The following is a 16,130-nucleotide window of genomic DNA, read 5'->3' on the forward strand; positions in this document are numbered from 1 at the left end:
AATAGTAAGTTTTAGTTGAAATTTGATGCGCATTATTTACACTTTATGGCTTTGTAATATATATTTATTTAAATGTGATTTTATAATTTATTATTTATTAAAATTGATACTGGTAAATCCATTAATGAAATTAAATTTGTGTATTTTTTTTTAAATATTTTTTAAAGACCTTGTGTGTTCTAGTAAGACTTCTAAAAAGCCTGAGCCTGACGTAAATAATTATATTATATCCAAGTTATTCAAAGTTGCATCAAGCTGAAATCATACAACAAATTTGAGATTAACTTTTGAAAGCTTTTGCTGTGTACAAAAAATGCAAGCAAGATATCGAAAATTTACACTGACCGAAACATATACAACTTTGGGGTTGAGATAAAAACACAACTAACGGAAAAATTTAATTTATACATTTTTCGTTTTGATCAAAGATGGTGATGATATCGTTAAAAAGTGTATTATGTAATGGCAATTTATTAATGAAATAAAAGAAACGATACGATACGAATGAGTCGATACAATAAATATCAAATTAAATATCATTGTGCAAATGTGGAATTAATTACAAAGTTCTAAGATTTGTTTATTTTTTGTTTGTTTCTAGTGACAGACTAAACAAACATTTTTTTGCGGGTCTCGACAACCTTAAGTCAACTTCTGGATGACTCAGTCTAGGTGCTGAATGTTCCACAGCAATCCGACGGGATCTCTGCAAAAATAAACATGTTCAATTAAAAACCATGATAAATATTGATACTTATATCTATTAGTGGAATTTAGCACAAGGAAATAGGATACTTCTACTAATTTCTTGAGAATTTTATATTGTCGATTACTTACTGTTTGTAGGCCCCCAACCTAGTGGGACGCCCAAGCGACTGTTCTCTTGCTTGAGCCACTGGTAGAGTGGGTCAAAGTACTCCAAAAGAGCGGCTGGATCCATTTCCGTCTCGCCCGTGAATTCCTGAAGCACCTCCTTCCAGTGGCGGGAGCTACCCTTCGAGAGGAACTGGCTGAGCGATCGTCCCGCCGCCTTGCTGCCAAAGATGTCGCAGTTATCCAAGGTCAGACGACTGTCATTAGGAGCATATTGTCCGGCCTTGCTGCACAAGGCCTTGTGGAACTGAAACTGGAAGATGTGGGCGGCAAAATAGCGCAGGTACTCCACATCCGCATCTATGTGATACTTGGCTGGCGGATCAAAGTCCTTTTCGGTGCGAAAAACTGGCGGCTCGACTCCTCCGAATTCAGATCGCATCTGCCAAAAGCCGCAGTTCCATTGCGATTCGTCCAGTTCATTGCGGAAAACTGCATAACGATACTTATCAACAGCATAACCGAAGGGCAGAAAGACAATCTTTGAGAGAGCCTGCTTAAAGAGCTGATTAATTCTGCTCTTCTCGTCCAGTCTTCCATTATCAATCAATCCAATGGCCTTTAAATGTTTCGCGGACATTACCGACAATGCGATGACATCACCCACAGCTTCATGGAAGCCAGGATTAGGAGCTCCCCGATAGACAGCCGGCTGCTGTTCATACTGAAGATAATATTGGATATGACCCAGCTCATGGTGCACCACATAGAAGTAGTGGGTGTCCACCTCAGTGCACATCTTGATTCTCACATCGCTGTCCTGGTAAAAGTCCCAGGCCGACGCATGGCACACCACCTGCCGGTCTTCCGGTCGGGTGAGCACGCTTAAATTCCAGAAGCTGGGTGGAAGTGCTCGCATCCCAAGAGACTGGAAGAACTGATCTCCCAGGTCAAACAGTTTCTGGACGGTGTACCCCTGTCGCTCCATCTCAGCTTTCACATCCACGAAGGGCTTCTCCGGGTACGGAGTGAACAGATCGAGCAGCTCGTTCCAAGATTGACCCCACATGTTGCCCAGCAAGCTTATAGGGATATTCCCCTCCGCTGGCATTACATCCGGACCGTAGTGCTTCCGCAGACGATAGCGTACATAGCCGTGAATCTGCCTGTAGAAGGGAAGCAGCTGCTTGAACGTGGCGTCCAATTGTCGCTCAAAGTCGGCGTCCTCGTAGAACTGCACCCAGTAGTCGGCATATGAGCGGTGATCTTTAGAAAGATAGAAAAATTAATATATATTATTTGTCAGTCTTAGCCAACAACCGTTTGCATATTAACTTTTAAAAAAGTAGTTTAATTCGTAAGCATTTTCCATTATTAATTCTTGCTATTGCAATCCAAATCAAAGTCTAAAAAATGTGAAAGCTCCTACTAACCTCATATTAAATAATATTATTGTATACCAACTGTAGGAGCAATTTAATTGATAGTAAACTATTTATAGGAGTATTGCGAGGTTTTTTCACATAATCAGTCACTAAAAAAAAACCTTTAGTATAGGCTTTTAAATGTTTAAATTATAAATGTATTTATTTGCACCATTTGTTAACTTTTAATTGAAGGCCATGAATGTGCAATAGTAAAATGAGAAGTAGGTCTCCAAATACCATTCTAAAGATAAATGCCAAATTGATGACCCAATTAGAGCCCAATTTCTGCCGGTGTTGGCCAGACAATTCTCTTATTTTGGGTCAGACAGCGGGTTATCGGGGCATCCATCACTCACCATTCAAATGGGACGCCTTGCGCGTCAGCCGCACGTACTCGGCGAAGTGCTCACGCATGGGGGTTCCCGCCTTGTCGTACCACTCCCGCCAGTACCAGGCCAGTTCCGCAGGATCCCGGCTGTGGGACAGGCGCTCCTGGATGTGGGGCTCCAAGGTGAGGGAGCAATCACTGCGATTTGTGTAGGAGCACACTGTGACGGTGGCATAGTTCGTCTGCATTGAACTGATGGCATTCTGGAGGGCCAAATAGTCGTCGGAATTCAGGGCGGAGGCCCCCAGTTTGGAGAGGTGCTCAGCCTGACGACGTATATCCGCATCCTCGGACTGGATATAATCGGACGCCTTTATCCGCTGGGCTAGGCGTTTATTAAACTCTGCATTGCGGGCATAAACCTCGATCATGGCCTGGCGGTTTGGCTCCGAGACATTGGTATTATAGGTATACCCGGAAAGGAACTCCTCGTGGAAGCGCCTCCGTAATTGCTCATTTTCCAGCTCAAAAAACCTTCGTGCCTCCAGCACCGAAGCCGAACAACTATTGCCCATGGACAGGCCGTGGGGTAGCTGATAATTCATACATATAAGTTTAAATATAGAATTAGGAGAATTCCAAAAGATTTCGGCTAGAAAAACTTACCCACAGCATCAGAACTAGCCATAAGGCTGTTATATTAATTGTCCCCATTGCTTTAGCGCCTTTCCCGGGTGAAGTAGCTGATAACCAGCTACTTTGCACTTTGAATTTTACTAAATACGGCCCTAAACTAAGACGTTACAAATCCAGATTGCTTTGTCTTCGCGCCGCCGTTGTGAAGCTACTGAATCCCCGATGCCGCCGAGAACTGTTTTTATAAGAGCGTTCAAGATTAAAGCAGTTCACAGTGCTGCCACCATGGGCCGCTAGAAATCAACAGATTAAATATAAACATCTTGGCCAAACTTGGAAAATTATAATTTTAGCTGTACAAGATTATAAAATTACAAAATATAACTAATGCAGTATAAATATAATTACAGCTTCAGAATAATAAAATAAAATAAAATGTATTAATTCAGATTAACATATAAAATAAACCAATATATGATATCTAGTGCTGTTCTTGCTTGTTATTCAATTTTGTAATGGGAAATATTTGTTATTACTTATAATTACTTATAAAAAATAACTTAACTTTATTTATAAAAAAATGTTAATTAATCTGTACAAATTAATAAAAGATAAACAGAAGTGTATTGTTTTTTAAAATAGCTAGGTAGCGGTAAAATGTCTGATCGAGCAACATTGGGTTCATGCAATTTCCATGTCGATACAATTTTAAAACTGCTTGCAGTGTCATATTCAGTAACAATCACAAGAGTGTGCGTGTTCTGACATTTTACACCTGCCATTGCAATCTACTTAAATTGTTTATTCTTTTTGTGGTTGAGTGGATTGCTAACGGCATTCTGTACGGAATCCCAATTTTTGAATTCGTACTATTGAAATCGAGTAATTCCCTAAACCTACTAGTCTTTAATTACAGTAACGAACATTTAAAAAACATTTGGAAAAAATTTCTGTAGCACCTAAATAAGGGTCACAAGGTGTTATATATATATTAATTTCCTCTGTATCTAGTAGTCGTTCCATTTAACTTTAACATGTAATTTGATATTATAGAACGATTAAGTAAAATCTATAAATTAATATATAGAGTTGTTATCATTTATTTTAAGGGATGTCGTTGGCTTTATCAAAATCCGACTACTTCCTAAGGCGACAAAGTTTTGATCAGAATGATAGATTTTAAAAAAAAATTTAAAAATTTAAAATTGCCATTTTACTTTCGTTAATGCCAGAAAACCATTGTATGTTATTAGAAATGTTTTTTTTTAAAGGCAGAACTGTATTATTCATTTTATTAGACTAGCTTTGAATTAGTGATAACAAAAAATAGGTGAAAACCAAACAATCAAATGCAATTGCAGGAAAAAAACAATGAAATAATTCTATATATATTCAATCGTATATCATTCGTCGAACTAATATATAGGAAAATTGGGGTCTACACTGTTTGTCCAGGCGTGCAGTCCACCAATCAGGTCTCGAATGGAATGCATGGGGAATCTATTGCGCACATGTTGAACGGCGATCTGGGAGTCATTTCCCCGCCGGCAAAGCAGGACTATGGGCAATTCTTTATCCTCCAGCTGCTTGGCGAACCGCTTCAGGTAACTATCGTCCAGGATCTCCACAAGCGGCACATTCACAGCCTCGGGCAATTGGCAAATCTCGAACTCAGCCGTTGGCCGAACATCTATTAACAGATGGGGATGTGGCTGGAGCTTCTCCTGGTACTCCTTTACAGACAGGCGCTCATCCGCCGCCAGTAGCTGCAAGGGATTGTCCTTGTCGGTGGCGTGCATCCCGCAGAACATCTCGTAGTCGATCAGCTCCGTGATTAGCGGCTGGGCGGAGCACACATGACAGTTGGGCCTCTTGCTGCGTATACGAATGTTGCGGAACAAGCTGCTGCTGCCATCAAATATGAGTAGGCGACCGGCTAGGACATCGCCCATTCCCACAATCACCTTGATTGCCTCCAGAGCCTGCATTGCTCCTATGGTGCCAGTGACGGCGCCCAGGACTCCGCCATCGCCGCAGTTTGTGACCGCTTCCGGAGGCGGAGGCACAGGATAGATGCATCTGTAACAGGGTCCATTTCCATAGCTATATACGGTTAGCTGACCATCCATCTTAAGGGCACTGCCCGAGACGAGGGGTTTTCTTAGCATCACGCAGGCATCGTTAAGTAGATATCGCGTGGGCACATTGTCGCTGCAGTCCAGAACCACATCGTAGCCACGAATAATGTGCATGGCATTCTGACTGTACAGCAGCCTCGAGTGACAGCGTATTTCGCAGTGCGGATTCAGCTCCAGCAGGGCAATCCTAGCTGATTCCGCCTTGGATATGCCGAGTCGCGCCTCTGAGTGCAGGATCTGGCGGTGGAAGTTGCTTCGTTCCACCTCGTCGTAGTCAATGAGCCCCAGGTGTCCGCATCCAGCTGCCGCCAGATATTGTGCCGCCGGGCATCCCAAACCGCCAAGCCCCACAATCAGCACGGAGCTGTTTTTCAGCCTCAACTGTCCTTGGACACCGAAGTCGGGTAATATCAGCTGGCGGCTATACCGTGCTATGTCATCGTTGGTCAACTTGGTGTGGGTAGTACCTCCTGGAGACACTAGTGCATTTTCTTCGGCGTGATCCTCTGCTCCGGCTCCGACGGAAACTGCGGCCTCAAGTTCCCGCAAGCACTGCTCTTTCCTGTTGAGCGCTGCTCGCAGCTCCGAGATCTCCCGCTTCAGCTTGGTCCTCTCGGAATCTGCCTCGGATTTGATCATTGGATTGCTTTGGAAATTGATCAACAGTGGGCAAAGTAATTTAAATAAATTTCTCTCAAGGCAATCAGCTGATCGATGGGCTGCTGCAGCGACTACCGCCGGTAAAAACAGAATTATCGATAACAACTGTACAAATAGTTATTAAACTAATTTGTTTTCCTTAATAATTATTAATTATTGAGCTGAACAAGCTGTTCATTGGTATCAGTTTGTATATTGTGGAGTTCCATTATAATTTTATAGAAGAATTATATGTTAAGCAATAACAATTTAATTAAAATTTACAATTATGTATTTCACAGCTAATAAAAATTTTTAAAATATACAATATTTTGTATAAATTCACATTCATGCATTACATTTCACATTCTTATAGCAATTAAAATATTATGTATTCAAGAGAATATCCCTGTTAACCTATTTGTCTTACTTTTCATTTAACGCCGGAACGTTCGATAGCCAAAGCCCACCTCGATAAATCGATAGCACGAACAGCTGTGCCGGCCGTGTTTTCTTCTCATTTCTCCACTGTGTTTACAATTATCTAATCGTAAATTAAAACTATGTCCTGGCTGGGCAATACGATTCAGAAGCTCGGCAGAGCCACGCTCCTGGCAGTGGGTGGAAAAGCACTCGCTCCCCTTACCAACACGAGCTCCACTGTGCGACAGTTATCCCACGCTGAGCGACGAGCACGCGGTCCCACTGTGCGGCGGTATGGATACGAGGACAAAATTTACAAGAGTGGTCTACTGCCCCATTTGGACAATGGACAAAAGCTGCCCATGCCAGTGTATCGTCCGAAGAACGCATGGTCCAAGAAACGCGCCCTGTTTGGCCAGAACGACTACATCGACATCCTGGGCAACGATCGACTGCATCCGGTGAAAGTCCTCTACTCCTTGCCCTCCTGGCTGCGTGGCGTCTCCGGCAACGAGTACCAGGTGCTGCTCCGCAAGCGCAGACTGCTCGAGAAGTCTAAATTCCCGATCGCCCGACCCACCAAATGGCGGGAAATGGAGAAGCGCATCCTATATCTGTACAGGTTCCTCAACCGCAAGACCAAAACGGGTTATTCACATCAGTAGATCCATTAAGATCAAATAAAATGTTTTGTTTTAATTTGATATTGTTTAGAGTTCACTTATTTTAAAAGTATGCCTGTCTGCATCTGTACAAAGTTCCTGAATTCTATTTTTTTTTGATCTGATATTGTTAATGCTTACTTCAAAACTATCCTCGCTTCCTCGCCATCTATCAAGATCTTCTGGCCATTAAACAAACAGAACTCGCGTTTAACGTGAGCAAACAGCAGATCGGTGATGAGGAATATCTGACCGGTGGAAAACGCCAGAGTGGCGCCAAAATAGAAATTTGCGTTTGCCGAACCCGCGTAGATCCACAAGTGCCACAGAGCTCCCATCATGGACAGCGTGACCAGGAAGAATGTGAAGACCACAAATCCGTGAGCCATGACTGAAATGTATGGACAAATAATTACCAGGGATATGCTGCTTGTTAGGTTAGGGACTCACATTTCCAGCATCTTTTCCACAGAGGAAGCAAGGCTAAATAAAAGCCCACATCGCCCAGGCTGGGATATGCTCTAAAAACAGCCATAAGAGCCACGAGGACGGTGGCTAGCAAAAGAGGTTCCTTGCGCAGCTTTATACTGAGTGGCACTAGGTATAATACTGTAGCATTCAATTGGAATGTGATTAGGAACATGGTTCGGAAGTGCTCGAACATTTCGGTGAAAAAATACCAAAACAAGCCGATATTAGGCTGCAGATCGCGGAAGTAAAATCTGTAAAATATATTAAAAAGTCAAAAATATATTAAATAGTAAAAAATAAAGCCACTGTTTTAAAACTCACATGAATCCCAGGGTGCCATCTAAGAAGTTCCAGCTATTTAGTACAAAAAAGTTGGCAGCCGCCACTATCAGGCAACTGACTATAAAAAGCAGCGATATGACCACACCCCTCCGAATGGAACTCCGTGAAAATACCAGAAGAAGGGGAGCTATCAGCACGATGGGATAGAAGCTGCGGACGGTCTCAAAGGCTAAAACCAAAAGGCAGGGAAGTAACAGTCCTTTTACGAGACAATAGAGAAAGAAAGCCAGAAACAGATTGCTTATCACCGTCGAGGTCATGCCAATGCAGCTCATCACGGTCAGCGGATTAAAAAGATACGCCACTATCACCAGTTCCGGAATGTCGAGCTTGTCCAGGCAGCTAAACTGCAGCTCTTCGGTATCCTTTGCGTATTCCTTTCGCTCCACGTTTTGTTGATCCTGCTTTTGTTTTACGAACCGTCGACTCATCGTATAAAGCAGGGCCGCAGTAAAGATATCCAGGATTATGTAGAATACGGGCAAGAACTGCGGGTAGTTTTTAAACAGGCCGGAAAGGGCGCTTAGAATCAGAGGCGACTCGTGGACCAAGTCGCCTTGGTAGGGATCAATGCCGCTCTGGAGAAGGAAGATCCCTTCTTGCACTGCAGTGATAAAACCAGGAAAACATTCATGTACATATATTTGGTGTCTACTTTGTTTACTCACTGCGCTTGTGTGAATTCAAAGGCGTCGCAAACTCCACTCGGTTGCCAATCATAGCGGCCAGCGGGGTGCGGCAGAAATAGAAGCGCACGGCGCCGCCTAGGAGGAGCAGTTTGAAGAATTTGGGATCCATACTTTAATTGGGCATAGTTTTTGGACGTCTACTGACTCCGCCTGAACGAAGCCGCGTACAGCTGTTCTTAGTGGTGGCAAAGGCCTCCGGTGGGTTTTCGATAATAGATGTCAACTAATATTCACCAGTGATTTGTAACGAAAACCCCTCACGCAGTCATCTTTAGCTGGTGCAGTCCATGCTGCCAGTGCCATCTCTAACCGCTCTTGTTGTTTTTTGACCGCACTTGCTTTCTTAAATTGATGAAACTCTAATTTAAACTATTTAAACACAGCAAATACTATTAAATATGATTGGAAGCAAGAAAGCAAAAAAGGCGAATGTCTTTAAGGAAATAGCGGATAACTTCGAGCAGCTGACCAAGAATCCGGAGCGTTTTCTCAAGTTTGTTTTTCATTCAGTGCCCGCGCACGTGTTTTTTTCAAGCGAATTCTAAACAATTTTTATTTTAGGCCACAGCCGGATCAAGTGAAGGCCATCGAGAAGCTTATTCAGCAGACGTACGCGGTTAGCATTAGCGGCGATGTGGCGAACAAGAAGGCACTGCTGCCAGAACTGGTGCTAGAGGAGATGGACGAGGAGCAGATCTGGCAGCAACTGGAGATGCGCAATGAATTGGTTTTCCAGCAGCTCCTGGAGCAAACAGCTCAGATGACGGCGATTCGGGAGCAACAACTGGGCATTGAGTTGGACGACGGCGAGGAACAGGAAGAGGAGGATGAGAATGAGGATGCTGAAGAGTCAGTTGATGAAGAACAAGAACATGAATCAGACTTCAGCGGGGAGGATGGAGAGCAAAGCAAACAGAAGACCACATCGCCCAAAGAAAAAAAGTACAAGCGGGCTCGCAACTCTGTTGTGGACGACACATTCTTCAAGCTAGATGAGATGAACGAGTTTTTGGAGCAAGAGGACGCCAAGGAGATGCGCCGGCTGAACAGTAAGCGTGGTGTGGAACAGGTGGATGACATTGATCACTATGCAGAGGATTTCGGACTGGGAGAAGATGAAGATGGCAATGTTAACTATGCAGATTTCTTTGACATGGACGAGGAGCTGGAACAGCATGCTAAAAAGATTAACAAAGGCAAGCAGAAAGATTTCTTCAATGAAAACGAAAGTGAGGATGAGCAGGAAGAGGATGATAATGAAGAAGCCGATTCAGATCAGAGCGAAGGAGAAGACAAAGCAGAACCTGAAGAGGATAAAGAAGAAGCAGCCAGCGAAATAGATGAATCGGAGTTTGTGGAAAAAAGTGGTATAGAACCCGCCAGCGATTCAGAATCCGATTCGGAAAAAGAGGAGGATGAGCAACAACCTGTGGAGAAACCCTCCCAATCCTCTAATGAGATGAGAGAGGCTCGTTTGTTTCAACGCATTCGCGACTACGAAGACGTTGTCCTTGGCGATAAGCCTTGGCAGTTGAAGGGCGAAGTTAAAGCGGCCAATCGGCCGCAGAACTCGCTACTTGAGGAGATACTTGACTTTGACTCCACCACTAGACCCACAGCGCCCATTACGGAAGAGGATAATCGTTCCATCGAGGACATTATCAAGCAGCGTATTCGCGATAAAGCCTGGGACGATGTAGAGCGCACAGTGCGTCCAGTAAACACGCCGCAGGAATACCGAAAGCAGCTGGTCCTGGACCAAGAAAAGTCAAAGCAGTCCCTGGCGCAGATCTACGAATCGCAGTACCAGCGCGAGATGGAAAAACTAGACCCCAATCGCGATGCCGATGATAAATCTGGTCCGGAGCCCAAAGAACACCAAGAAATCAAGCGGGCAATGCGTACACTGTTTCTTAAACTGGACGCTCTATCCAACTTCCACTTTACCCCGAAGCCAGTGGCGCCGGAGGTCAAGATCGTGACCAATACGCCCGCAGTACACATGGAAGAAGTGGCCCCGTTGGCGGTGAGTGATGCCAAGCTGCTGGCGCCTGAGGAAGTATTCCGTGGACCCAAGCATGCTCCTCTTGGTAAGACGGAACGCGATCGGACAGACAAGAACCGCGAGCGCCGCAAGAAGAAACAGAAGCAGCGGGCCATCAACTCGGCAGTGGAGCAGCGCGAACTTCAGCGCGCGAAGGAGGGCAAGGCACCTACGAAGAAGGAGGCGGACGCCAAGCTCCTGAAGAGCATCACCAAGAACCGTAATGTTGAAAAGGTAACTATAAATATAGCTTCAAACAGTTTTTTGATATTTTTGGCATTTGAAAGTTTGAAACAAAATAACCCTTATTTTAAGTTTTTTACAAATTATCAAAGGCATTAGATGTTAAATACGAATTCTATATTTCAGATCAACGCCAGCAGCAATGACCATGGTGCTATGAAGTCCTCCAAGGCGTTCTTTAACAAACTGCAGGACACCACTGCGGCTACAGCGTCTAACAAGCGACCCAAAAAGGATCCAGCAAAGGCTAATGCAAAGAAGCTTAAGCTTTAAATATACTGTTTAAGACTTCTCCATCTGGTAATTGCCTTCATCCAGCCAAGTTTTTTCGTCTCAGGTCACGTGCCAAAAAACGGCCACAAGCACACACAAAAGTCCACAAAGAAATCCTGGTTGCAAGAATAACTTTGGCGTATCCTTCGAGCAAACCAAGTGTTCAAATTGGGCACCATGGGATATGCCATGTGCCAGTACTTTTAATGTTCCCTTTTCGGTATGCGTATGTGATGTGTGGGCGATTTGTGTGTGAGTCAAGGACATTCGGTGGCCCGGTGGGACGATTAGGCACGCGTGCATTGTGCGAAATATGATTATTTTTAGAATTATTTACTTAAAATAAACTGTTTGCTATGTAAATAGAACCGTAATTAAAGGAAGCTGCAAGTAAGTAAACTACTTGAAACATGATAACTTTTTTTCTGAAGACACTGGACAATTGTTTTCGTTGCAGGCCTATGGGTGTTAATTCAACTGCATTTCTTTTTGTTTTATACGCCTCGTATTTGCGATATATTAATAATTCATAACACATTTGCATGTGCTATAGCAAATTTTGTCTATATAAACATAACTTTTAGCGATAAGCACGCTCATTTTACAATGTCTTATTTTGACGCTTTCCGCTAAAGTAATCCAATCGAATAAAATTGTTTGGTCATTATTTTCTTAAAAACTTTTGTTAAGTTTGCTCTCAGAAGATATATTTTAGCTGATAATGCTACTTTTTCTTATTTTTGTTTTTAGAAACAGAATTTAAATGAAATTTAATTAGGCAGAAAAAAGGTTGAGCTGCTATAAAACCAAGCAAGAACAAAAACTCATTGAATGGTAAAACCAAAAATTAATGTAGTTTTAAGGAATTACAATTATATTTTTTTAATAGGAAATTTACTAGTTTAATTATGAAAACATAAAATATAAGTTCACCACGGTTTGTGGTTTGAGTCCTGGACACTTATTTAGCCAAGATCCCCTTTATGTGTTGAGGCGCAATATTTTTATTGAAGCTCTCCAACATGGTGAGTTGCCGTCGAAATTGATTTCGTTATCGGTCTTGATATATCGATACTTACCCATCTCTAGAGCATAGCACGTGTGGTTGTATTCAATTTAAAATATAGTTTTGCTCGAGATAATACGTTTCAATCGCCCTAGTAAAGATGGTTAAAGTACAGAAACCCCAGGCCAAGTCGCTGAATAAGAGCACCAGCATCGAGGGCGTGGCCAAGAAAAAGGGAAAGCCGGAAAAGTCCATTAAACTGCCCAAAGAAGCTAATTTAGAATTGGTCAGCAACAAAAAGATCAAAAATGTGGCGTCTCAAAAAAACGATGCCGCCAAAAAGGAGCCTAAGGTGATCAAAAAGGAAGCCGAAAAGAAACAGCCAAAGGCGGTCAAAAGGCCTCTCATTTTGGCCCCTCCTGAGTCTCCGGCTGCTACTCCTGTAGCAGAGAAGAAGTCCAAAGTAAAGCCGGCTGTTCCCGCCACTCCAGTGTCCAAGAAGAAGACATCCCAGAAGCCCCTCATTTTGGCTCCTCCAGAATCGCCAGTGGCACCCAAAAAACAAGAGAAAAAGGTTAAAGGAGGTAAAAAAGACGCAGCTCCAGCTAAGTCTGCTCAGGATGCTGTTCCAGTCAAGAAGCCAGCTGAGGCTGCTCCTCCAGCTAAGAAGTCGGCGAAGGTTGCGCCTCCAGCCAAAAAATCAGCTCAGGTTGCTCCTCCAGCCAAGAAATCAGCTCAGGGTGCTCCTCCAGCCAAGAAATCAGCTCAGGTTGCTCCTCCAGCAAAGAAGGAGATTTCAGCTGCCCCTGTGACCAAAAAGGCAGCCCAGTCTGCGCCTCCCGCCAAAAAACCCGCCCAAGCTGCTCCGCCCGCGAAAAAATCCCAGAGCCCAGCTGTTGGGCAATCAAAAAAGACCCAAAAAACCACCAAGGAAGCAACCCAAGCCAAGCCGACAAAGGCTCAACCCGCTACCCAGCTCCAAAAGAAAAACAAGTCGGCGCAGAGGCTTTCCAAACCCGCCAAGGCTCCCAAATCCAAGAAGTCCTTTAACGGGAAGAGCAAAGCTGGCCAGCCGAAAGGCAAAGCTGCCAAGAAGGAGCCGGCCAAGGCCAAGAAGCCTGTTGAGCTGACCTTCGAATTGAAGTCCTTTGACGAACAAAGGTACAAGGAGATTGTGAGCGAGAATAATGTTACGAAGGTGTGCCAGGCGTTGAAGACACTAGTGTCCGAGGAGGTGGCGAAGAAGAAGACTACCTCGATCTTCACCGACTACCGCTACGTTCTGCAAGTGGCTAGCTACAAGATTCCCAGCTGTCCCAAGCGCATGGTCAAGTTGTCTCTAAAGCATTCGCTGGTTGGCAGCGACGACGACGTGGCCATCATAGTGCCCGATTTGCAGCGCGGTGCCAAGTTCGAGTCTGATCCCACCAAGCAGCACTACGAGGATCTGCTGCGAGAGGCCGGCGTGAAACAGCGCCTGACCGTCATCCCCTTCAACCAGCTGCGCAACGAGATGGGCACCTTTGAGGCCAAGCGCAAGTTCCTCAACAGCTACGACTACCTGCTGTGCGACGGTCGCCTCTCAGGCCAGGCAACCGCCTTTTTGGGCAAGGTAAGCAATCTGCTTTTTCTCCTAATGAATGCATTCCAGGAACCCGTCTTTTGAAAGCGAAATAATCCACGTAAAAGTATAAGTACATTCGTTTGTATACCAAAAAAGTATATTGTTGATCTAAAGCAGGGTTTATAAACGGAACAAACGGATATTTCGGCTGCTACCAATACCAGTATTGTATTAACGAAGTCTTATCATAAGAAGAAAATTGGTTTACAGAACGGTTTATTTAAATCAATTCGTATAAGTGATGGGTTCTCTATGAATTTTTAAACAACTTTTGATTTTATTAGGACAAAAAAAAAGGGCTTAACATAAAAAAAACAATTGGAGAGAAAAAATTTAAATATTTTAAACGCTATCTTTATTTCTATCTAATCTTTTTTTTTCATTTGCAGAACACGCAGAAGTCTCGTAATGTGCTCCACGCCGTGCGACTGAGTAAGGATAACGACAAGTTGTCGCAGGAGATTACACGTGCACTCAACCGCACTGCATTCAGGCAGCTGGCCAAGGGCGATCTGACGGCCATTCCAGTGGGCAACCACGAGCACAGCGCCGAGCAATTGGCTGAGAACATTCTGCTTGTCAGCAAGCAGCTCCAGCAAGTATATGCCGGCGGCTTGGCCAACATTCGGTCGCTGTACATTAAGATCGACATTACGGGCACCACGTCGCTGCCACTGTACGTCAGCATGTGTGCACCGCCAGCGGATACACCTTATGTGGTGGGTCCTAAAGAGCAGCGTATGCTTAAGCTGAAGAAGCAGGCCAACGAGGTACTGTCCAGATTTGCCATGACCAAGGATGCGGAGTTCGTGAAGCTCACCAGCGATCAGGTCAAGCGCAAGGCCGAGCTGCGCGAAGAAAAGGCGGCCTTGCTGGCCGCTGATGCTGCTCCCAAGGATAACGATGGCGAGGACACTGCCGTGCCAACAAAGAAGGCCCGCAAAGAGTCGGCCAGCGAGGGCACCAAGGCTGAGGCAGATTCCGATGAAGAGGAAGATGTCGAGGAGGCGGAGGACAGTGCCGGCGAAAGCGGCGAGGATGGCGACGACACTGATGATGAGGACATTGATGAAGAAAATGAAGATGATGATGACGAGGACGACGATGAGGAAGATGACGACGAAGAGGAGGATGATGATGAAGATGACGATGAGTAATCTAACCTTCTGGCTAAATTGCTCTTCAGTAGTTATAGTTTTATTTCTATATATGCAAACTAAACATGCTATAATTCCGTTTGCAATTTTTATAACAGTTTTAAGTAATAAACGAATGTTTTAAGTATGGAAGTATTACTGTTCTTTTTTTGTCGTTTTCTACAGGGATTGGATCTTACAAATGTATTGACGAAAAGGATTTTACTTAAACGTAGTGTTGCCGTTGCTGAAATACCGGGCATAAATATATTTTTAGAACAAGCTATCATTCATTACGAGTTCTATTTCAAGTAAGAAATTACTCTGAGTGTATGATTTTATACTTCAATATCACTCAATTATCACGCGCAATAACTGGGAATTGCATACACACTATAGTTAATTAAATTTAATAGCATTTCTGTAATTGTCGATATGTAAATCAGTAGATAAATGTTTTGCCCAATGGTTTGCAAGTGATTCGCATGAATATTCGCACGCAAGCCCATATCTGCATATCCACATCCTCAAATCAGGCATGAACCCTATGGTCACCGATTTTAATGCCTTTTCCAGATTGCTACGATGTTTGTCCGCGGAAAATGGCTCAGATTCCTGTTGATGTATCACAGCTCAAAGTGGATGCCAACAACCCTTACTCGTCGTGGCATCCTTTTAGGTCATAAAGTCGGAATATGCATTACGCCCCCGGACTTCGAACAGCGGGAAGCTGCAACGTGTATACAACAAAGTCAATTTCAATTTTCATAAGAACTGATTTATATGCATGCGTATTTTTCTATATGTTTTCATAAAGCATCCCGATTTCAATCCATCCAGTGGGAGTACATCAAAATGCAATTTCTTTGATGTCTCTGACGAATAATGTATGAGGGGTCAGGGTACAAGAGGTTGACCAAAAGTGGCCATACGCTTGCATAATTCCTCTTAATTATCCTTGTGGATTGCTTCTGGCTTGCAGGAACTTTGACAGCTGTAAGTCCAAGTTCACAACTGTCTTGTTTAATTCCATTTGAGATCCATTGGGCTTTTTTATGTGGGCAAGGTCGCGGCTCTAGAGATTAGAATCACGTCCAGGCGAACCGCCAAATAAATACAGCAAAAACCGAAATCAAGCCGGACACGTCGTCGGGAGCAACAAAAACACTGTAATGCTTTCAGTCCAAATAATCATTAGCCGCGTTTTCTGTGGGTGCCATAAAATTCATACATATT

The 16,130-nt window shown here is 43.8% G+C and overlaps 6 protein-coding genes across 6 annotated transcripts; 3 read left to right on the top strand and 3 right to left on the bottom strand.

Annotated features, from left to right (window-relative positions):
• Window positions 1–555: 555 nt before the first annotated feature.
• Window positions 556–3,434, bottom strand: LOC108044985 (angiotensin-converting enzyme-related protein). The gene is made up of 4 exons (XM_017124164.2): window positions 3,235–3,434; window positions 2,597–3,161; window positions 838–2,079; window positions 556–706 (listed from the first exon to the last, which is right to left on the bottom strand). Exons 1-4 carry the CDS (start codon window positions 3,280–3,282, stop codon window positions 669–671), a joined length of 1,893 nt encoding a protein of 630 aa, XP_016979653.1. The 5' UTR covers window positions 3,283–3,434; the 3' UTR covers window positions 556–668.
• Window positions 3,435–4,426: 992 nt separating this feature from the next.
• LOC108045003 (adenylyltransferase and sulfurtransferase MOCS3) lies at window positions 4,427–6,178 on the bottom strand. The gene has a single exon (XM_017124185.2). It carries the CDS (start codon window positions 5,979–5,981, stop codon window positions 4,620–4,622), a length of 1,362 nt encoding a protein of 453 aa, XP_016979674.1. The 5' UTR covers window positions 5,982–6,178; the 3' UTR covers window positions 4,427–4,619.
• Window positions 6,179–6,450: 272 nt separating this feature from the next.
• On the top strand, window positions 6,451–7,108 carry LOC108045002 (39S ribosomal protein L51, mitochondrial). Its single transcript, XM_017124183.2, has one exon. It carries the CDS (start codon window positions 6,545–6,547, stop codon window positions 7,067–7,069), a length of 525 nt encoding a protein of 174 aa, XP_016979672.1. The 5' UTR covers window positions 6,451–6,544; the 3' UTR covers window positions 7,070–7,108.
• Window positions 7,057–8,755, bottom strand: LOC108045001 (phosphatidylinositol glycan anchor biosynthesis class U protein). The gene is made up of 4 exons (XM_017124182.1): window positions 8,548–8,755; window positions 7,859–8,483; window positions 7,517–7,788; window positions 7,057–7,457 (listed from the first exon to the last, which is right to left on the bottom strand). The coding sequence occupies exons 1-4, from the start codon at window positions 8,675–8,677 to the stop codon at window positions 7,204–7,206; spliced, it is 1,281 nt and encodes a 426-aa protein (XP_016979671.1). The 5' UTR covers window positions 8,678–8,755; the 3' UTR covers window positions 7,057–7,203.
• An 89-nt stretch (window positions 8,756–8,844) lies between these two features.
• On the top strand, window positions 8,845–11,527 carry LOC108044998 (U3 small nucleolar ribonucleoprotein protein MPP10). The gene is made up of 3 exons (XM_017124179.1): window positions 8,845–9,061; window positions 9,130–10,846; window positions 10,982–11,527. The coding sequence occupies exons 1-3, from the start codon at window positions 8,967–8,969 to the stop codon at window positions 11,126–11,128; spliced, it is 1,959 nt and encodes a 652-aa protein (XP_016979668.1). The 5' UTR covers window positions 8,845–8,966; the 3' UTR covers window positions 11,129–11,527.
• A 676-nt stretch (window positions 11,528–12,203) lies between these two features.
• Window positions 12,204–15,047, top strand: LOC108044996 (ribosomal L1 domain-containing protein CG13096). The gene is made up of 2 exons (XM_017124177.1): window positions 12,204–13,746; window positions 14,148–15,047. Exons 1-2 carry the CDS (start codon window positions 12,295–12,297, stop codon window positions 14,913–14,915), a joined length of 2,220 nt encoding a protein of 739 aa, XP_016979666.1. The 5' UTR covers window positions 12,204–12,294; the 3' UTR covers window positions 14,916–15,047.
• The last annotated feature ends 1,083 nt before the right edge of the window (window positions 15,048–16,130 follow it).

This window comes from Drosophila rhopaloa, unplaced genomic scaffold (genome assembly GCF_018152115.1).
Source record: "Drosophila rhopaloa isolate 14029-0021.01 unplaced genomic scaffold, ASM1815211v1 contig_2, whole genome shotgun sequence".
Taxonomy (NCBI): Eukaryota; Metazoa; Arthropoda; class Insecta; order Diptera; family Drosophilidae; genus Drosophila; species Drosophila rhopaloa.